The sequence below is a fragment of the Pezoporus occidentalis genome, unplaced genomic scaffold, assembly GCF_034315485.1.
Source record: "Pezoporus occidentalis ecotype Australia unplaced genomic scaffold, CSIRO_AGI_Poc_V1 ctg188, whole genome shotgun sequence".
Taxonomy (NCBI): Eukaryota; Metazoa; Chordata; class Aves; order Psittaciformes; family Psittacidae; genus Pezoporus; species Pezoporus occidentalis.
In genome coordinates, this window is record NW_026913726.1 from 1,340,712 (window position 1) to 1,362,742 (window position 22,031).

Consider the following 22,031-nt stretch of genomic DNA (forward strand, 5'->3'; position numbering starts at 1 on the left):
CATTGCTGCTTAATGTGCCTTTTCATGGGCAGTCCTGCTGGGCCGTGTCAGACCAGGATGAACATCATAGGATATGGACGGATTTGGGTTGGAAGGGACCTGAAAGCTCATCCAGTTCCAACCCCTGCCACAGGCAGGGACACCTTCCACTAGAGCAGCTTGCTCCAAGCCCCTGTGTCCAACCTGGCCTTGAACACTGCCAGGGATGGGGCAGCCACAGCTTCTCTGGGCACCCTGTGCCAGCGCCTCAGCACCCTCCCAGGGAAGAGCTTCTGCCTAAGGGCTCATCTCAGTCTCCCCTCTGGCAGGTTAAAGCCATTCCCCTTGGCCTGTCCCTACAGGCCCTTCTCAAAGGCTGCTCTGCACATCAGTTGTGGGCTGCTTCTAAAAGCTGTTTCCATGTGGACGTGCATGTTCCTGCGGTCCTGTCTGAGCGGTGACCTTGAGCGTGGTCCAGTTTGGCTGTGGCAGTGAGGATGCAGCCACCAGTGAGTGGGGCTGTGTTGCAGAGCTGCTGCAAAGCCTCCTCACATGTGGTTTCATTGGGAGCCTGGAGATCACGGCTTTTACATCCGTGTTAGGGATGAGGGTGGGAGGGAGGAGGATACATTGCTGGCAGTGGTACTGTGGGTGCTGTGTTATGAATACCTGCCCCTCTCAAGATACTGTCATGTGCATTTACTGGCACAGTGGGAGTTGTTTCCCTTCAGTGCACGATTCCTGCTGTCTGAGGTGAGCTCATGCTAAGTGCTCCTGCAGCAGGGTAAATGTTCTCCTCCTGCAGTACCAGCCATGAAGGAGCTTTGCTGCCTCTATGGTACGAGCAGGATCCTTTGGTGCATGTGGGAGAGTCACAGGCAGCACCTGCTGCAGGTGAGCTGAAGGTAGGTGCAGGGACCACGCTGGATTGATGGGGAATGGCTGTTGTGTTGCCCAGGGCAGGTGGGACATGCAAGAACAGGCGTCTGGGATGGTCTCTGCTGCAGAGGAGCCCTCAAGTGCACAGCACGATGGCCAGCGCTGGTACCTGGAATGCTGCTGCTCCTGCTCTTCACGCTTCTCACAGTACCTTTACTCTGCCTTGGGGAAGCAGGATCCTGGGCAGCTGCCTTCAGTCTCTGTTCTTCAGTTCCTAAATCCATACAGGGCACTGGAGCTGGAGCCCAAGGGTGATGGGGAAGGGCTGAGGGACCTGGGGGGTTCAGTGTGGAGAAGAGAAGGCTCAGGGGGGACCTGATGGCTCCCTACAAGTGCCTGAGAGGAGGATGGAGCCAGGAGGGGCTGGGCTCTGCTCCCAAGGAACAAGGGATGGGACAAGAGGAAACGGCCTCAAGCTGCCCCAGGGCAGGTTTAGATGGAGCTGAGGAACAATTCCTGCCCCAAAGCATGAGTTTCACCTTCCTATGAAGCATTAACGCCCCCACCCACTGCAGAGGTGTTGAAAGCTGAATGGAGGTGCAGAGCTTGGCAAACCACTGGGGTACCCCAGCCTGCCTAGCCCTGGCTCAGGAGGCAACGTGCCTGGGTATGGATAGGAGCAGCCTTGTCCTGCAGTGCCTTTGAGCCTGGCAGTGCTGGAGCCTCCTGGAGAAGGTGACATAGCCACAGCTGGGATGAGAACGGGAAACGAGCCAACAGAGAGCTCCCTTTTGGTTTTGCTTTTCAAACTGTGGCTGCCCCATCCCTGGCAGTGTTCAAGGCCAGGTTGGACACAGGGGCTTGGAGCAAGCTGCTCTAGTGGAAGGGGTCCCTGCCCGTGGCAGGGGTTGGAGGTGGAGGAGCTTTAAGGTCCCTTCCAACACAAACCAGGCTGGGATTCTGTGATTGAAGTGGAGGAAGTCATGGCCTCAAGGTAGCAGCCTCGTGATGCAGGTGGCTCTGTCCCTGCCCTGTGAGGAGCCCTTTGCAGGGCTCCTGATGGCTCTTCCTTCACCCAGCCAGGTGAACAGTGCTGACAGTGGATGTGCTCCAAGGCAGTGGTGTCACAGGAGGGTCTCCTGGCATTACTCAGCAGCTTGTGGAGCCAGCTGTGGATGGAGAACAGCTGCCTGATCCCCAGCAGGACGGGGATGCTCCAGGTAAGTGCAGATCTGGTCTGTCTCATCTAGCAGCAACGCTTCAGCTTAATCTTTAAAGCCACCTTATTCTGTGTGTATCTGTAGCTTAGCACTTGAGCTCGACCAGGGAAACCAACAGGAAACCAGTTTCAGGAGTTCTATATTTTATGTACATATATACATCTCTAGTAAACAAAGTCAATAAATGGGTCCCACGCACTTCAGGCCTGTGATTAGAATACTTCAATAAATGGTTTAAATTCCCCTTAACAGTCCCTTTGGTTGCTCTTCTTTCTGGTGAGGATTTCTCCTCCCCTGAACTGAGCCCCATGGCCAGGCTGGCCTGGGCAGAGCTGTGGCCACGGCTCCTGGTAGCCCCAGGGGCTGCAGCACCAGTGTAGCTGGGGATGAGGGGATGTGGTGAGGGAGAATGCGTGGAGTTCAACCAGGGCAAGGTCCTGTGCATGGGTCAGGGCAATCCCCAGCACAAACAGAGGCTGGGGGAGACTGGATGGAGCTTCCCTGAGGAGAAGGACTTGGGGGTTGTATCCAAGACACCCCCCCCGTGTGCTGGGCTGCACCCTCAGAGCGTGAGCAGCAGCTCAAGGAGGGGATCCTGCCCCTCTGCAGCCCTGATCCAGCTCTGGGGCAGCAGCACAAGAGGGACGTGGAGCTGCTGGAGCGAGGCCAGAGGAGGCCATGGAGATGCTGCGAGGGCTGGAGCAGCTCTGCTCTGGAGCCAGGCTGAGAGAGCTGGGCTGGGGCAGCCTGGAGAAGAGAAGGCTCCTGAAGGGGAGACCTGAGAGCAGCTCCAGTGCCTGAAGGGGCTGCAGGAAAGCTGGAGAGGGGCTTGGGACAAGGGATGTAGGGACAGGCCAAGGGGAATGGCTTTAACCTGCCAGAGGGGAGACTGAGATGAGCTCTTAGGCAGAAGCTCTTCCCTGTGAGGGTGCTGAGGCGCTGGCACAGGGTGCCCAGAGAAGCTGTGGCTGCCCCATCCCTGGCAGTGCTCGAGGTCAGTGATGCCCGAGGCAGCCCAGGCTGCACAAAGTCAACCTGAGCAACCAACGACCCTCCCCGGCAGCCCTGGCATTCCCCATGGAATTCCCCCTCTTTGATCTGCCTGAACGCGCTGTGCGGGTGAGAGCTGCTCCCGTGCGCAGTGAGGGGTGACCGGCAGTGCTGGGGGTGTGAGTTGGGCTTTCATCCCTTAAAGGTGCCCTGGGCTGTCTGTGCCCCCAGTGAAGCGCAGGAGCTGTTCAGCCGGGCTCCCGTCACCCCGAGCTCCTACCTGGTGAACGAGCTGCAGTTGATCTTCACCGCGTCCAAGGTGAGGTTCCCTCCATAGGGAAACACGGGCGTCAAGCAGGTTGTGGGGAACACGGAGAGCGCGTGGCACTCGAGTTCGGGGAGATCTTCAGCAGTGCCCGCACCCAGGGGCAGGCACGGGGGGGCTGTGCTGGTGCTGGGGTTGGCGATGTACTCGGGGACGTTCTGCGTGTGCCCCGTGGGCTCCTCCTCCACCATCCTCCTGTAGAGGTCTGGCAGCTGCTGCTCGCAGACCTCCCCATCTGCTGTGCTGGGGACAGGCTCGTAGCGGGGCTCCTCGTGCCCCCGGCTGCTCTGCAGTGCCCAGTCCCCACGGCCCTGCCTGCCGCTGCTGCTGAGGAGGGCCCTGTCCTTCACAAGGGCTTCTTCGACTTGTGTTGGTTCAGGCTCTTCGAAGGTGCTGGCGCTGGGCAGGAAGAGGCTGGAGGGCCAGCGCAGCTCTGCCTGCAGTGGGAACACGTGGCAGTGATAGGTCACCATGGGATTGATGTGCTGTGGCCTCCCACCCTCCCACTGCAAACATCCTTCTGCACAGCACCTAATACTGCTTAAAGTCATGGAGTACCGGGTTGGAAGGGATCTCGAGGATCATCTCGTCCAACCTTTCTAAAGCATGACCTAGACTGGATGCCCCAGCACCCTGCCCAGCCAGTTCTTGATAGTGTCCAGTACTGGGGAGCCACCGCTTCCCTGGGGAGATTATTCCAGTGGCGGAAAGGTCTCGGCATTGTTTTTGCATTTAATTTGCCTGAGAAGGGGGAATGGCTTTAACCTGCCCGAGGGGAGACTGAGATGAGCTCTTAGGCAGAAGCTCTTCCCTGGGAGGGTGCTGAGGCGCTGGCACAGGGTGCCCAGAGAAGCTGTGGCTGCCCCATCCCTGGCAGTGTTCAAGGCCAGGTTGGACACAGGGGCTTGGAGCAAGCTGCTCTAGTGGAAGGGGTCCCTGCCCGTGGCAGGGGTTGGAGCTGGATTTATGGTCCTTCCAACACAAACCAGTTTGGGATTCTACGATGCATCCTCCAGTCTAACCTAGTATGAAGACAGAGCTTATCCCCTGTCAGGGACTGCTGGATGTGCTGCACGAGGAGATGACCGACTTGCATGGCTCCAATCGCTTTTCCTTCTGAAGGGGATGGGATTAGAAGGAAAAGAGAGTACAATTCACCTTCACAGATGCGTAGTTCTTGGCCCATGTAGCGTTGGCTGGGTCTGGAATGGCTTTGCTCTGCCACTGCGGTACGAGTATGGTGAGGAGTGAGTGTAATCTGCAGATGGAATTAAGTGCAATTAGAGCCAGGAGCGCTGCTACCCACAGCGCTGAGCTGGGATGTGCACTTTGTGCATGCGACGACCAAAGAGCTCAGTGTAACAGAACCTGCCTTGGCAGGGACCTGCGGGGAGCAGGTTGGTGCTGCCTGATGGGGTAGAGCAGCTCTTGAGCAGGTGCTGCCCAGCATCACCCTCCTGCCTGAGGTTTACCCGTGATAACCAACAGCAGCCCAGTGGGCAGAGCTTGCTGGATACAGCCATGAGCTCTGGTCCTGGCCACTGGCTGGGAGCATCTGTGTGTCCCTCTAAAGGAAACCAGTCCTTGATCTTTAACTTTGCTCCCGTATTGATTGCCAAGGATGTACCTCTCCAGGTTTGTTTCTGTGGAGGCACACAGGCTCTAGGTTAAAATACACCAGCTGCATGAAATGAGGCTGTACTTTAACCTCAGTGGGTGTTGTTATCATATGTGAAGCCCTTATTCAGAACAACCCTTACTGCTCCCCAAGATGTCCTGAAAGGACACGACCATCCCTTCTTATAACAGTTCCATGTTTTACTGGAAATGATGGATCCACTCACGCTTTTCTTGCTGGAGGCATGGAACACATGCAGGCTGAGAAGAGGAAGAGGCTGCAGGTAAGCACAACAGCCATCCATTCCCCAGCATCTGGAATGCAGAACATCTCTATCAGAAACATAAAGATCTAACTGTGCTGCTTCAAGTGGGAGGACAACCGAGGCCTGATCAGTGTTTGAGCCCATAAAACACAGCCATGTTTTGGGGGTTTGAAATCCAGGAATCTGCATCCACTGTTGGGGACAGCAGCGCTTTAACACAGCGATGTCTACCCGTGTCTATTGAGATCTGTGGTCCGCAGCCCAGAACATGCAGTTCATAGAAGCACAGAATCACAGCCCAGAGAAGCTGTGGCTGCCCCATCCCTGGCAGTGTTCAAGGCCAGGTTGGACACAGGGGCTTGGAGCAAGCTGCTCTAGTGGAAGGGGTCCCTGCCCGTGGCAGGGGTTGGAGCTGGAGGAGCTTTAAGGTCCCTTCAACACAAACCAGCCTGGATTGCTTTAATGTCTCTCCCTCCAGCCTCCCTGGATTCCTCCTGCCTCCAGGGGAGCCTTGCTCCCACGCTGTGGAGATGAAACCCCAAACGTCCATGACTCAGGGGCTTAAAACTGTTGTGTTGGCACGTTGCTGGGGAGGAAATGCAGCAAAACACCTTCCTGACAGTGCTTCAACACACATTTTACCAGCTCCCTTCTCTCAGCAGTGACCACTTCGTCTTGAGCTGGCCCAAAGTGAATTTAATGCAAACAATGTGGTTTGCAGGATGGAAACCCTGCTTATTGACACTAGCTGTGGCCAGAAGGCTCTGGGAGAACATCTTGGGTCTGCATCCTTTGTGGGGCTCAGGAATAGGGACCACTTGAGACACAGATGTGTGCTCCAGGAGCATGGGGTGCTGTGCTCCTCGGGAAGGCTTTGAGATGCCAGCTCCTGTAATGCCCATGGAATGCCACTAACACATGGAGGTCAGCAGGACTTCCTGCATGGATACCTGGGCCGGAGACTGAAGCACACAGGGCCAGCAAGGCAAAGGACCAAACCCACCCTTCCCTGTCCACAGCAAACCATCCTGCTGGTCTTCAAGTACTATGAAGCCATACAGCCAACATCTTGGCACAGAACTGGGAGCTTGAAGACAGAGATGCTACCCCTTGAAACCAGCTGAAAGTAGAACTCTTGAGCAATTAAAGGACAACAAGAGATCTTCAGTAACTAAAGAGGAGCAGGAAAAGCATTTCCAGAGTGTGGAAAGCCAGGAGCCCGGGGCTGGGATACCTCCTGGCCCCACAGCCCTGCAGAGGCTCATTACTTTCCAAGCAGATGAGCTCGCTGTTGCCCCCGGGCCCCTCTCCTGCCGGCGTCGATGCCGTCATCCACAGGACGTAGTGCTCCCCGGGCTGCAGGTCAGTGATGTGCAGTGAGCGCTGGGCTGTCGCACTGGAGACGGCTGCGAGGAAGAGGAGGAGAAGCACATGAAGCACCTCACACATGTCTTTGCTGCGGTTAACTCCAATGAACCGGGCAGCCGGAGCATGGAAGGTTATCTGCTGCTTTAATTTCCTTTCCTACGTTACTGAATCATTGGAAGGGGTGTAAAGGGTCTTGGACCTGTGCCATTGTATAGACTGGCCACCTAGGATTGTGTATCCTGACCCCTAAATACTGTTGTTTGGTTCAGTCTAAAATGAGGTGTCTATGGTGGAACCATGAAACATCCATTAACAACATCCAACACCTAAGAGGGTAACAAGACGCCTGGAGAGGGGCTTTGGACAAGGGCCTGTAGGGCCAGGCCAAGGGGAATGGCTTTAAGCTGCCCGAGGGGAGACTGAGATGAGCTCTTAGGCAGAAGCTCTTCCCTGTGAGGATGCTGAGGCGCTGGCACAGGGTGCCCAGAGAAGCTGTGGCTGCCCCATCCCTGGCAGTGTTCAAGGCCAGGTTGGACACAGGGGCTTGGAGCAAGCTGCTCTAGTGGAAGGGGTCCCTGCCCGTGGCAGGGGTTGGAGCTGGGTGAGCTTTAAGCTCCCTTCAACACAAGTATTGTGTGGTGATGATGATGACGACGATGATGTTAATAATAGCAGAGAGAAATCTGTTGGTTCTACTCTCAAAATAGCTTAGGATGATGCAGCTAAAAGCTGAAAGCCCTGGATATGCAGCTCTGTTGATGGGCATCTGTATCAGAGCAAGACAACTGAACCTTGCTGCTCTAATCCCCATGGCAGATGAGCTGCCTCTGACTCCTTGACTATACAGAGCCTTCCTGATGGCATCTCCCTCCCATCTGTCCCCACACAGTGTGTGCACATCACCTTGGCCTTCCCCAGGTACCTACCATGGACACGTGGGTCAGCCTGCCTGTCCCTTTTCTGCAGGTATATGTGGTACCCTGTGATGCAGCCCCTTTGCTGCTGGGCCGGGATTGCTTCCCATGAAACCAAGATGCCGTTTGCATGCGGGGTTGTGTACATCTGGGGCCCAGCTGATGGAGCTGCAGGACACAAGACTGACTTTAAAGCAGAGCTTAAACTAGCTTAAAAATATCCGGAAGGGCAGTGCTGTGATTTACCTTTTGCAATTGAGTATCCCTTAACTGATGCAGCCCGTCCAGCTCTGTCCTGATAGAGTGCGAATACACTGATCTGATAGCACACCTCATCTTTTACGTGTTCTAAGTGAGGAAAGCAGAAGGGGATGGTTACTGGTTAAAGTATTTACCGTCATGGCTGAAGTATTTACATCAGCTGCTTAAATCGGAGATGAATCTTCTGATTATTAATGTTTCTTTCCTAAATAATCTTCTGATTATTAATGTTTCTGTCCTAAAGAAAGGGTGGGGGGTGACACTGGCACGGGGTGCCCAGAGAAGCTGTGGCTGCCCCATAGAATCATAGAATAGTTAGGGTTGGAAAGGACCTTAAGATCATCCAGTTCCAACCCCCCTGCCATGGGCAGGGACACCTCACACTAAACCAGGTCACCCAAGGCTCTGTCCAACCTGGCCTTGAACACTGCCAGGGATGGAGCATTCACAACCTCCCTGGGCAACCCATTCCAGTGCCTCACCACCCTCACAGGAAAGAACTTCTTCCTTAGATCCAATCTAAACTTCCCCTGTTTCAGTTTGAACCCGTTACCCCTTGTCCTGTCACTACAGTCCCTAATGAAGAGTCCCTCCCCAGCATCCCTATAGGCCCCCTTCAGATACTGGAAGCTGCTCTGAGGTCTCCACGCAGCTTCTCTTCTCCAGGCTGAACAGCCCCAACTTCCTCAGCCTGTCTTCATACAGGAGGTGCTCCAGCCCCTGAGCATCCTCGTGCCATCCCTGGCAGTGTTCAAGGCCAGGTTGGATGCAGGGGCTTGGAGCAAGCTGCTCTAGTGGAAGGGGTCCCTGCCCATGGTAGGGGTTGGAGCTGGGTGAGCTTTAAGGTCCCTTCAATACAAAACATTCTGGGATAATATGACAGGAATCACTAATTAGGGTAACACTTTTTGTCACCTCCATAGCTATCTGGTGTGCAGGACGCTGACATGTCCCTGCCCATGGCAGGGGCATTGGAACTGGATGATCTTAAGGTCCTTTCCAGCCCTAACTGTTCTGTGATTCTATGTAGTACCGGGTGGGATTAGTAACCAGCAATCAGGAGAAAGGAAATAGTCTTAAGCTTTGTTCTCTAGTACCTTTGGCTGGCTTCTTTAATTTGGGAAGGATCCGGGTTTTTCAGAGACGTCTTGCTTATCAGCTCTACATCTGACCTGAGGGTGATTGCAGAGCTGAGTCCAGAGTGGCCGGGATTCCCTTTTTCTCCTATACTGAAAGCTTTGTGTGTCATCAGTACTTATGCTGAATGAGGAACAATTAGAACCTGCCTCGTTCCTTAATCACCTGTCTAAATAGCACAATACCTCGGTCATATCTCACCTCAGGTGGCAGTTACCTGCTATCACTGTGGACAGGTTGGATGCTGGCAGCTTTACCCAGGCTGGATGGGGCTCCAGGCTCCTGTGTGTGTCTGCCCACTCCACTATGTAGCCACTGATGGATGCAGAGGTGCTGATGGGTGGTTTCCAGCTGATGAGGATGCTGCTGTTTCCCATGGCTATGGCAGAGACTTCCTGAGGAGGAGGTAGATCTTACAGGGAGAAAGAGCAACCAGACAAAGAGGACACCATCAGCACAGACTTAACCACAGGAGGACTCGGTGAGTTTCATACGTGTTTTACTGTGCCTCATCCAGTTTGGCATCATGTGAAGTATAAAAATGAGCTGCAATTGATAGAAAAGGTCTTTATACAAGGGTGATCTCTATGCTGATAGGAGTAGAGCCATGCTCTTGTCTTTTCCCATAGTGCAGCAGTTTGAACTTAGCACTGCTTGTTCCACCATCCCCAAACCTGAAGAGATGCTGTCACAGCATGTACTAACACCCTGGTCTGTGCAGAGCCACAAACACACATGGTCTCCACAAGACAAAAGCTGCTTTAAAGATGCTGGACAGGGTGCTGGGACATCTAGTCTAGGTCTTGCTTTCATAGAATCATAGTATCCTAACCTGCTTTGGGTTGGAAGGGAGCTTAAAGCTCATCCAGCTCCAACCCCCTGCCACAGCCAGGGACACCTTCCACTAGAGCAGCTTGCTCCAAGCCCCCTCCAAGCATCTTCTCTAACTTTTTTTCCTAACAAATACAATTGATCTGAGCCCACAAAGCAGTTCTTTTCCTACTGCCTCCGCATAATCAGATGCCAGTCCTGTCTCCACTCAATGAAGGGCTCATGCAATCAATGCAGCCTGTGAGCTGAGGGGCCGTGCATCCGCTCCCAAAGGAAAGCATCCCATGCAGCACTGGGGAAAGGTGAAAGAGTAATGGCTTGGTCACTGTTTGACTGATGTTGCACCAGGACAAGGTCAAATAAAGATCTGCTTCTTTGGAGCAATTCACCCGACAAGGTGAGGCTCCGTTGTGTCCGGTACCAGCACAGGGAATTCGGGGCTGGGGGAGTTCAGGGAGCACTCATTCATTCATTTTGCTGCCCTCGGGTTTTGACCACACTGAAAACTAGACCTACAGATCCCTGAAGGGTCACTGAGATGGACCTTGATGAGCACGAGGCGCCGGGACCCAAGCATGTAGCACAAAGCAGAGTGCTGATGTGATTCCCACTCTCCAGACCCATCCGAAGCCCTTACCCTGGATGCCCAGGTCTGTTGTGATGGATGCAGGGGGGGATCTGCCCCTTGAGTTCTCGGCAGTGACTGTTATCTTGTAGTTTACCCTTGGCATGACCCTGGCATAGCTGGTTTGGGTGGTAAGGTGTGCTTCTGCCACGGGGCTCTGCTGGTCCAGGGCTTTGAAGGTCACCGTGTACTGCAGGATTCTTCCTCTTGCCTCCGATTTGCTCAAAGCCTGTGAGGGAAGTGCATGGAATCATGGAAATATCATGGAATCATGGACTGGTTTGGGTTGGAAGGGACCTTAAAGCTCCTCCAGCTCCAACCCCTGCCACGGGCAGGGACCCCTTCCACTAGAGCAGCTTGCTCCAAGCCCCTGTGTCCAACCTGGCCTTGAACACTGCCAGGGATGGGGCAGCCACAGCTTCTCTGGGCACCCTGTGCCAGCGCCTCAGCACCCTCACAGGGAAGAGCTTCTGCCTAAGATCTAATCAGTTATTCTAGATTAATAATTATTATTATTCCATGAGAAAGAATTATTATCCACGATAAAGGATCATTTAAATTCAGCCACGTGCAATACCCATCTCTGCAGATCAGCCCGTGCCGTCCCATGTAACACCTCTTGCTGGTCTCTCCACCCCAGTGTCTGCAGTTGCACTATCACTTTCAGTTTCCTGCAGTGACTTCATTTTGTTTTGGCTGGGTTTTGCCAGAACAAAACAAGGAAAGGAAGGGGGGGAAACACTTTTAAAAATAGGAAAATGTGTCTGCTGAGGCTCTTGGTGCCATGGGTCAGTGGCGGCCTTGGCAGCGCTGGGGATGGTTGGACTGGGTGAGCTTAAAGGGCTTTTCCAGCCTGGTTGATTCCATGCTTCCAAATTGGCAATCCTTCCTTTGGGATCGGTGTGGTACAAGGAGGACATGTATTGGTAGTGCCTTGTGCTGAGCCTTCTGCTTTGCAGGCTGAAATGAAAGCTCTAAGCGCAGTGTATCGCACCCCTTCTATGGGCGATGCAGCAGGAAGTCTGCTGTGATACAGAAAGTGTCGCCAGCTCCTTATCACAACATAGAGGTCTTTAAGTTCACTATCGTCAAGCCGCGGTGGTTGGGTCATGTAATGCTGTGAGAATTTGTGCTTTCACCCACAGCGTGGTGCTTGTTGCTGGGGGAGAAGAGGTGTGGGGAACGGGACGGGCGCCTGGAGACTGCAGACTGGAAGCTGAAGATAATTTAGGCTTTAAAAACAAGAATAATCTGACTCGTTTTGAAAGGAAGTGCCCCACAATCCAGAAATTCCCCTGGGACCTGGCTTTAGGATTGGGCTGGTAATGATGGAGAAACTCACGCCCGTAACAGGGCTTGGGTTTAGTGGGAGTGCTGGAGTAACCCTTTCCTCCTGAGCTGGATGGTGATGTGCAGTGATGTGGAATTTTCACCCTACAGCTGGGCTTGAATCTGAATCCTTTGTGAGCTTTAATGTCCCTTCCAACCCCAGCCCGTCTGGGATTCTATATCCCTGTGTTCTCCTTGGGTTCAGTCCTTTCTTGTGCGCACGTAAACCAGAGTTCCTCCTCTAACCTCGCTGGTTATTGCTGCCTCTGCTTAGGTTTCCCTGAACTCACCTTCCAAAACAGAGAGATGTTCTGCTGCTGGGAGCCCACGTCCTGCTGTCGGTACCAGACGCCCAGGACCCCTGTTGGCACTGGTATGGAAGGAAAAGGCACACAGCATTAACAGCTGTGTTTGGAAGCAGACAAAGAAGACATCGAGCAGGTGAAGAGGTAAAAATGCTGAGGCAATCGAAACTTAAGATTTAAAATGTCCCCGAAAGGATGCAGTATGCAATACCCCATATTGGCTGTTGTAGCTGGGGTTCAGCGGCACTGAGGATGGTAGTCATGGAGCCCAAGAGAAGGTTTTGATCTGCCAGTGACTTTACCCTGCACTTGGGAATCAGAATGGCTCCCAAGGAAGCCTACACTTCGAAGCTGAGGTCCTTGGGTTTGGTTACATCAATCCTAAGCCAACGATAGGGTTTGTAAGGTCTGTAGGACTCTGCTGTCTGGCTCTAGGCAGTAAATGTCTTTAACAGGTAGCTGGGAGGACCTCATCGGAGGTAGCTTAAACCCCTTGTTCTTTCCATGCCACTCCTTATAGTCAGAGTGTGACTGGAAACCCCAGGTGCTTTGCATAAACCTTCTGAAACAGCACTGCAGCAAGGTTCTGGCTGCAGAAACTGGTGACTGTGCTCCAGCAGCTCAGAACCAGACGCACGCATAAAGAAAGCCAGTGTGGCAGAAGGCAGCAAAGCTTGGTTCCTCAAGGGCCCTGAGCAGCAGAAACTCATCGCATTCGGGTAATAATTGTTGCTAATAACCTCAGCAAACGCTGTTGCACAACCCCAGCTCGAATGGGGCTGCCTCTGCTCTTCGCTGCGCTCAAAGGTGGAAAAAGCGCTTGGTGCCAGCAATGTTATGAGCTGTTTGTTCGGTAGCAACTGCACACGGTGACTGGGATAGAAACAAGAAGCAGGGCTGGCAGAAGGAGTAAAACCAGAGCACGCTCACTGTGAGCAAGGGAGGAAGGGGCAAGCTCAGAGCAGGAAAAAGTAAAATGTGGGATAGCATCTGCTGGGCTCCAGCCTGGATTTGAAACTTCATTTCCCTGTGAACCACCATGAAGAACCTGCAGGGAGCAAACATTCTCTCTTACGAACAGCGACTGCGTAAAGCAAGTTTTGTGCAGGGCATGCTTGGAAAAAGAGGAGCAAAGTTCTCACTGGAATGGTGCACTCCTGAGTTTGCAAAAGGCCAAGCTCATGTGCGGAGCTTCGGAGAAGGGCAACCCAGATGGACCCAGAGCTCCTCAGCTGCAGCCTCCCCTTCTGTCACCGCGGGCAGAAAACGCTCCTTGGTTAGCTATAAAGGTTCTCATTCACAGCACCCATTGGTAGAGGGGTGATGACTACAGATGCTGCAGCAAGCCAGGGTACATCGAGGAGGTTGAGAGGACTGTTGAGAGGAAGGTGGGGGAGAGAAGGAAAAGTTTCCACCTTTTGCATCAATCAATGCTGCTTACAGAAACTGATGCCGTCAGTAGTGGTAAATAGGATGAGTAATAACGGCACCAGCCTCAAGAGCTTATAGTAATTTACAAAAGAAAGAGCAACGAAAGCAAAGTAGAGATGAAGGGAAGGGCTGCCCAAGAGCTGACACATCTTTGCTGAGGCACAGACTTCTGAGAAGCTGTCTTCTCCCCTAAGAACTGAAAGTATTGCAGCATGTGAGTCTGTGCAGCTCCGGGTGAAGGCAGGCCCTGGCCAGCTCAGGGGTTAGAGTTGGCAGAAACCAGTAGAATCACCCTTGGTTTGGTGCAGTGTGAGCTGGAGGCTGCTCTGGCATCCTTTGGGGCAGAAATGCTCTTTCCTCATCTAATTCCTGGTAGGATCTACCCAAACGCCTGGCCAGGTTCTGCTCTGCCAAAGCTATAGAGGTGTCCAGTGACACCACCACGCTATGGAGGGGTCATGTGGGGAGGCTCCAAGTGAATTAACTGCTTGGGAAGAGATGACTTGGCAAAACTGAACTGTTCTGTTCAAACCTGCCAGCAGCAGCAGGACTGGGAGAGCACGGTTTCCAGCCAATCCATTCAGCTCCTCTGCAAATCACAGAATCCCAGCCTGGTTTGGGTTGGAAAGGACCTTAAAGCTCCTCCAGTTCCAACCCCTGCCACAGGCAGGGACCCCTTCCACTAGAGCAGCTTGCTCCAAGCCCCTGTGTCCAACCTGGCCTTGAGCACTGCTGGGGATGGAGCATTCACCTCTTCTTTGAGCAACCTCTTCCCAAATGGCTGAGGAAACTCAAGATCCCAGGATGTGCTGCCCAAGCTGTGTGTCATTGGGGTGACACCGCAGCTGTCCTGACTTGAGTTAGGGACTTGCTGCAGGGATTCATTAAAACCATTAGATATGAACCAGTGTGAAAAATATCTCTTTCCTCACCTAACTCTGCCTTTTCCTGATGTGTTGTGATGCCTTGCTCAAGGCCAGGTTGGACACAGGGGCTTGGAGCAAGCTGCTCTAGTGGAAGGGGTCCCTGCCCGTGGCAGGGGTTGGAGCTGGAGGAGCTTTAAGGGCCCTTCCAACCCAAACCATTCTAGGGTTCTATGATGTAGGAGGCCGCTACAACTCCACCCTTCACCAACATCACATAAATGTATCCTCAGACCTTCTTGGTGAACTCTCAAACTCCTGTTTTGTGAGAAACTGGAACAGCTTCACTTTTTGTTCGCTCAAAAAGCAATTCTCTTACAGAAGTTACTTCCCTGTTAGCTCCAAGTCTGCATCGACAAAGGCTCTGCAAAGCAACCTGCAAAAACCCAGCTGCATTTTGACTTCATTGGTTGAAGGCTCCTCTTGTACGTGAACGTTAGACACTGGGTTAGTGCAGGAGATGCTGACTTGTGTTACCTGCCTCTGGAGTCCGGTTCTGGTACGTGCTCCAGTTACTCCACAGTCCTTGCTTGGGGTGGATTTTACAGCTGAGCTGGAACTCGTAGGTTGTATAAGGCTCCAGACCATAAAGACTGCATTTTTCACCTTGAACGTTTTCAACCTTTAATGAAGACAAAGGATGTTTAACATTAAACTCCCAAGGAAATAAATAAAGTTTGAGATCAGTGACCGGCTGAATTACTGATGTCCAAAGGAAGCCCAGCAATGAAAACACATCTTCAAACAGCAGTGGGGAAAACCCGATTCTGGGGCGAATTTAACAACTTGAAGACCGATGCAGTGAATCATCAGGCTTCCAGTTCTTCATCTGAAAAATCCCTCAGCTAATGGTGTGGAGGTAACAAACTTCCTGTTACTCTGCTTCGAGCAATACAGCTTTTACCACTTAAAAGCAAAGACTTCCAATGATGCTAGGGAAGGCCCAAACCCTTGGCAATGTTTGCACATCTGTAGCTATGAGCTACGATGAGCAGATATCATAGAATAGTTTTATAGTATCTATAGGGTTTGGGTTGGAAGGGACCTTCAAAGGACATAGAATCGTAGAGTAGTAAGTATTGGAAAGGACCTTAAGATCATCTAGTTCCAACCCTCAATATGACCATATTGCAACAAAGTGGTGGGTCAAACATAACCTCAGATTCTTCAATGTTTGACATAAAGGGAAATACTTACACACATGGTTTTTTTAGAGGATCAGTGTTTTACCTTCATTCAGGTTTAGACCAATGAATGTTTTTGACTGGCAGGCAAAAGCTTTTCTTAAACATGGTACGAAAGGGCAAAGAAAGGAAAATTTGGGCAAAAGGATTCAGCAAGAAGTAACAATATTAAAGCATCCTCAAGTTTCATAACCTCCTGTTTCAGGAGAGGATTACCATGCTCCAGGCGTGCCTGGTAAGTGGACGGTATCTCAGCCTGCAGAGCTGCGCTTGTGCTTCGTCGTGCCAAGAAAGGGTGCAGTTGGTGGCAGAAGAATGCTCAAATTCCACTGAAAACTTGGGAGGATGTGGTTTCACTAGCAGCAAGAACAGAGAGAAGCAAACAGCGGTCAGGTACGCGGCGCCGCTCGGAACGGCGGCTGCGTGGAAATAGAATTGCTGGTTTAGAGATGAGGCTTTTACTGAGAGGTGTAAACAAGGTGCTCAGAATGGTTTTGTGTCTTTCCCAAGGGCTGTACCTAACTGAGAAGTGCTAACTAAGGCTTTTACCTATGTCTATTAACATGAACACGAGAGGCTGTGAAAAGGCACTTCCTAGCTCGTTGGAGGCGGCAACCACGATGGTGTAAGTAGAGTCAAAGTTCAGCTTGCTCAGAGCCAGCGAGCCAAACCTCGTGTCCAGGCTTTCTTCTGAGATGTATAAGACATCTGTCCCATTTGATAGCCTGGGAGAGAAGGAAAAAGCTTGGTTAATGCTGTCCTGTACGCCAAGAAAGCTGAACCATGAGTGTGTTGGGGCCTGGCCTTGACTCTATGTCCCCAGGTCCCCTAGGGCTCATTCAGCATCTCCCCTGCACACTGGCTTTTGAAGGAGGACCACTGCACTAAAGTCCAGGTAGGTCACCTGCCCCATGGGACATCCATCTATATGCAGGGTTACAGTAGATACTCCTTTAGCTAACTCAGCAGTAAAGGTGTTAAAGTGCTCTTTGGGTTCGGTTGCAGACAGAGGAAATGCTGCTGGTTTCCCACTAAGCTGCACAAGTATGCGAGTAAGTTCCTTATGATGATTACCTCATATTGGTTGCTTAATATTTCTCTTAATATGATGAGCACAGATAGGTTTTGGTACAAAGAGTTTGGGGTGATGATTGATTTGGGAGGTTTCTGTTGTTGTTGCTTTTACCTAAGTCAGTGATTAAAAGCATAACTTATCTGTAGCGTAACGGTCAGACCTCATGACTTCAAAAACAGCCTCTCATTCTCAACCTGCCATTCAACCCATTGCCTTGGTGAGCTCGTTTAGCTTCTCTGTGTATTATCTTCCACCTGAATCAGAGATGTTTCTATCACGTTGCTTCAGGTGGACCTTTTGTATTTTGTGATGTATTTAATAACTTACTAGCAAGCACTGCTACATCTCTATATTACAACAGTTACAGGTCTCATTACCCACACTTCCTTACTGTCTTCCATGCTACCTAATCCTTCTTCTGCTTAAAGAGCAGCACCAGGTTTCTGCACACTACTAAGGAAGTTGCTGCTACTTTGGCCAACAGAAGGTGGTGAAGAATGAGCCTCGCAAAGCAAGGTCAACGGGCAGCACCAGAAACTACTGTGGCCTATTTCATCTTACACAGCCATTTTAAAGGGCAAAATCAATTCATTCTACTCAGATATTTGCTTGAACCAAGGTTTTTAATAAGGTTCCTCCTAGGCACAATGGATTCCTGAAATCTAAACGTCTCCTAACGTGCCTTGGCAGGCTCTAGGTTGCTCCTTCCCCACAGTTCGCTGTAGAAGTTGCCAAAATCTTTTTCAGCAAAGGCTCAGCAAAAACAGAGAGAGTAAAAATACAGGTTGGGTCTAAATCGGGAAGCAAAAATAACACATTTCCAAGCAAAGTCCCTCGCTGTCTCCTCAGGCAACCTCTGAGACCGTGAGCAGCTCTGATTGCAGGTTTTCTGGTGCAGGCACTGCTCTGACCACAGGGTTACTAAATAGAGGAGATCCACCTTGGGAAAACAGCAGGTTTGAGCAGCTGGTTTAAGACCACTTCCCTTGCCGACCTTCCCTTTCCAAAAGAGAGCTGTCTTGGCATACCCTCTTTGCCTGCTGAGCCCAGAAAGAGCCAATGTACTGCAGTGCCTGCACACAGATGGGAGCAGAAGAGGGGCTTTAAAACCCTCTGCTCCAGTTGGCTCCTATGATCACGGCAGCTTTGGACTGACATTCATAAACCAGCTCTTCCGTGTGCTTTGATAAGGGTAAATCTTCATAGAATCAGAGTGGTTTGGGTTCAAAGGGACCTTAAAGCTCCTCCAGCTCCAACCCCTGCCACAGGCAGGGACCCCTTCCACCAGAGCAGCTTGCTCCAAGCCCCTGTGTCCAACCTGGCCTTGAACACTGCCAGGGATGGGGCAGCCACAGCTTCTCTGGGCACCCTGTGCCAGCGCCTCAGCACCCTCACAGGGAAGAGCTTCTGCCTAAGAGCTCATCTCAGTCTCCCCTCTGGCAGGTTAAAGCCATACGTGTTAAAGAACCCCGTTACTTACTGTACTACATATGTAGTGTTGATGTACGTGAGCCTGCCTTTATCCCAGGTGCAGATGGGGTGACCATCAGTTCCATGCTGGACACACGACACGTTTCTTGGCTCATCTGGAGGATCTTAAACAGATATTCTTGTCAGACCCTTCCTTAAAGATGTTGTTGGCAGACTTTTTAAGAAATGCTGGGTTTGTGCTGATTCTTTTTTAAAGTGTTTATGGGCAAATAAGTGTAAAATACTCAGGGTGATGATTTTTCTGAGTGACAAGAGCTGATCCTGATCTCTGCAGCTTGCTGAAACACTTGAGTGAAACCCAAGTGACTTTACAGGGGTGCCAGATGATTACAAGGCTTTACCAGCTCCCTGGACCAGGCACCATAAGCTTTGCTTGAAGCAACCAATTATTCTTATGTAAAAGACAAAAGCAGCACTAGCAGAGCTGCAGCAGCAGCAGCTCATCACGGTAGAAGAAAATCAAAGATCTCTCTTAGAGTTTTTCTTCCAGGTAAGTCCCCTGTGTCCTGGGGGCTGCCAGGATGCTCTTTGCTCTGAGCAGGCAGTTTTCTGTAGCAGCTCTCTGTTTATGAATAAAGGAGTTGCACAATTCCAGCCAGGAATCTTTTCACTACAAAAAGCCACCAAAACCCAGCATCTTTTCTGGGAAAGGCCACCCGCTGCTGGTTTCCAGTGCATATCTCAGAGGTACCACAGGGAGTCATAAGAATCATGGGGGGGGGGGGGGGTAAGAACAAGGAATAATGAAAGCCTCCTTACTTCCAGACTCAATATCGATTCCACAAATGAGTTTTTTCCCATATTCACAAAGTATTTTGCACGTAAACATGTGTTTGCCATAGGTATGGACTAGAAACCTGGTGCTTACTGAACTGCTGTAACTGCTATTGCGTTCAGAGCTGTTAAAGAAAATAGCTATCCTGCACTGCTTGCTGTGCTGCTGGGGTTTCAGCTGGCAGGAGAGGGTGATGCTGCTCCCAGGCTGGACATGGGAAGAGGTGTTAGCAGTCATATTCCCTTTGTCACACAGTTCTGCGGCGCCATGGGGAAGTCTGCCAGCAGTCACGTCCCCTTTACTGCTCGCTTCTGCAACAGAATGGGAAAACAAAGGTTCAGGGTGGATACAGCACTTGTACAACGTGTTGTGCTTCAGGAAGAGGGTATCTCTGATAACAATGCAGGAGCTCCTGCCTGTGTGTGGTATCTTCTGGGATACTGCTGTGCCCAGTCTTCACCAGCCTATTAACTGGGTAAGAAACCACGGGCTCGCTACCAGTCACTGTACAACTAGCACAGCCCCAGGCAAAATCTATCAGAACTGTTTCACTGCAGTTTAAGGCAATATCTGTGTTTCAGCAAAGCAGTGGTGTGTTCTTATTGAAGAGACAAGTAAGGTTTCCACTGACATGGTGAGACCTCCCCTTGCATGTTGCTGTCTTTTCCAGGTAACACAGGATGCAGATGGGGACAAGTGATGCTGTGCTCCGCTATGGGAGCAGGCACTTGCTGGCAGGCCCCAGGACACACGTGCTCTGCTCAAACCAGATTAGAAGCAGCAGAAGATATGGGAAAACACTTTGGGAGCCCCATTTCTCCTCACCTGTGAGTTCTGAAGCCTCTGTGGTAGCTAAGTATGGAGATGCTCCTCACCTAACCAACAGCTCTGCCTTGAACTAAACCAAATAACCCCCCTGCAGAACTCCCTGTAACTAATTTGCTCTACTGCAAGTATTTGCTATGCTATTTGCTGCTGCTGCTGCTGTGAGGCTGTACCCCTGCCCAGGTTACTCCCAGTGTGTGGGGTGCTGCCAGACCAGGCACTGCTGCCCACAGCCTCTCTGGATGGTCAGGGTAAGTGGCATTGCCATGGAGAATGAGGGATGCTCGGTGGTAGCAATGGATCAGGGAGTTCTCACAGAAATTACAGCATACCCTAATCAAGCAGCATATTTTGCTCTCTTCTATACAAAGATGTTTACCAGCACACAGCACAGAGGCTGAAACCCCCCCAATTAACCTGAGTGCTTCTTTAAAATGATAATTGCTACATAGGAATAAAACCACACATCTTACCTGCTGCGAGGCGCGCCAAGAACCAAATGACAGCGGGCACGGCAGCAAACAGCATTGTGCTCCCTGTAGAGAAATGAAGGAGTTTTACCAGCTCCTAAAAGGTGGGAAAATAATGTACAGGTATTTGTGTGTTACTGTTTTACAGCTTCAGAAGAGCCAAAGCTCTTGCTTCACAAGACTTTTCCCTATTGAGCATTCTCTGCTAATGTTGCTGAGTTGTGACTCCCGAGACCCCATCCCAAGCAGCAGCCAGTTTTTAGATGGTTTTCCCTAGAGACAGGCACAAGATCGAGGGGAATGGCAGAGTTATGGGTACTTCAAAATGCTGTACTTAAAAACCAGACAGCTCTATGGGTAAAGAACTGAATCCTTGCTCCCTTCCTTCCCAAAGCCCCCCTGCAAGCCCAGAACCAGAAGTCTTTCTGTGAAGGACAAACCATCAGTACCCATCGTGCTATTGCTCCCCAAAACATGGTTTGCAGGCCCTGCTCCTTCACAGCTCCCTCTCTCCCAAATTCCTGCATCCTCTTTCGGAGGAGCAGCCATGTTTATGCACCCCACAGGGGACCTCATGAGCTCTTCAGCTGGTCTGGGCTCAGACTTTGTACTGATGACCCCAAATCCTGAAGAACTGATCTCATCCCAGATGACTAATGCAGTCTTGAGATTCCCAGGCCGGAGTAGTACACATGAAATTTTGGATAATCCCTTGGGAACCATCAATCTTATGATTTCTTTAGGCTTCTTCCCAAAAGGAAAGCCCTCACATGCAGCTTATTTCATAGAATCATAGAGCCATGGAATGGTTTGGGTTGGAAGGGACCCTAAAGCCCATCCAGCTCCAACCCCTGCCACGGGCAGGGACCCCTTCCACTAGAGCAGCTTGCTCCAAGCCCCTGTGTCCAACCTGAACACTGCCAGGGATGGGGCAGCCACAGCTTCTCTGGGCACCCTGTGCATTGATGACTGTTTGACCCTGGATGGATGGATGGATGGATGGATGGATGGATGGATGGAGCTGAGGACATGCACTCAGCACACTGCCAGCAACACAGCCCAACAAAGCAGCTCTTGAAACATTCTGAACTCCACGGGCTTGCTCAACAACTCGGTTCAAATGCAAACCTATGCTGCGTCCAGACTTCCTAGATCAGACCCACATCAAGCCCACGCTCCACGGTGGTGGAAGTCATGAACACAAACGTTCTGTACAAATTACTCAGGGTCAGCATGAACTAAGCTCAGGATTTCCCCATGTATTTTGCAACCATCTTTAACTGTTTCCTTTTTGACCCTGCAGGCCTATGGGAGCAGTGTGAATACACCAGATGCTTCAGAAGTGAATACACCAACAAACACCTTCTGTAACTCCTGACCTATAACAGGGATGCAGCTACTTCAATAACTTGATGTCACATTGGAAACAAACTGATGTAAAGGAAATCTTTAAATCCTGGCTGTTTTACATGCCATCTTGGATGGAGGGGCACTTCCATGGAGATGCGTTGAACAATATAGCCTTTGCCATGTGTATATTGATATAAAACCACCAAAGTTATTTCAGGTTGGTTTAGGATGCCCAAATGCTCCCAGACAGGAGCCACTCCATGTCTTTTAAGCTGATACCTGAGGTGAATGTGAAATACTTAAGTTTTGCCAAAATAAGGTCCTTTCCAACCCTATCCTACGATTCTAAAGTGCATATTAACACCTTGTTTTATCTAAACCCAGATGTTCTTTAGACGGAAACATTGAGCCTGGCCACAGTGCCTCAGCTTTACACAAAGACTCTTCGTGGTGCCTTCCAT

At 51.2% G+C, this 22,031-nt stretch overlaps 1 protein-coding gene across 2 annotated transcripts; it reads right to left on the reverse strand.

Moving 5' to 3' along the window:
- Nucleotides 1-3,283: 3,283 nt before the first annotated feature.
- Nucleotides 3,284-20,198, reverse strand: IL12RB2 (interleukin 12 receptor subunit beta 2). 2 transcript variants are annotated; one of them, XM_062616133.1, is made up of 14 exons: nucleotides 18,910-20,198; nucleotides 18,140-18,254; nucleotides 16,134-16,309; nucleotides 15,801-15,940; nucleotides 14,878-15,022; nucleotides 12,032-12,111; nucleotides 10,425-10,641; nucleotides 9,174-9,368; nucleotides 7,805-7,906; nucleotides 7,571-7,726; nucleotides 6,545-6,682; nucleotides 5,238-5,325; nucleotides 4,552-4,651; nucleotides 3,284-3,830 (listed from the first exon to the last, which is right to left on the reverse strand). In XM_062616133.1, the coding sequence occupies exons 1-14, from the start codon at nucleotides 19,160-19,162 to the stop codon at nucleotides 3,345-3,347; spliced, it is 2,391 nt and encodes a 796-aa protein (XP_062472117.1). In that variant the 5' UTR covers nucleotides 19,163-20,198; the 3' UTR covers nucleotides 3,284-3,344. The 2 variants fall into 2 exon arrangements, with proteins under 2 accessions (XP_062472117.1, XP_062472118.1); XM_062616134.1 differs by lacking the exons at nucleotides 7,571-7,726; nucleotides 7,805-7,906.
- Between the last annotated feature and the right edge of the window lie 1,833 nt (nucleotides 20,199-22,031).

Bases quoted from the DNA above. Each gene is read 5' to 3' on its own strand.
- IL12RB2 (XM_062616133.1), bottom strand. From the start codon at position 19,162: ATGACTGCTAACACCTCTTCCCATGTCCAGCCTGGGAGCAGCATCACC. The intron at 9,369-10,424 runs GTAAGGGCTTCG...TCTCCCTGTAAG, and splicing joins AACAGACCTGGGCATCCAGG to ATCTACCTCCTCCTCAGGAA. The intron at 3,831-4,551 runs GTGAATTGTACT...TTCCCACTGCAG, and splicing joins AGAACTACGCATCTGTGAAG to GCAGAGCTGCGCTGGCCCTC.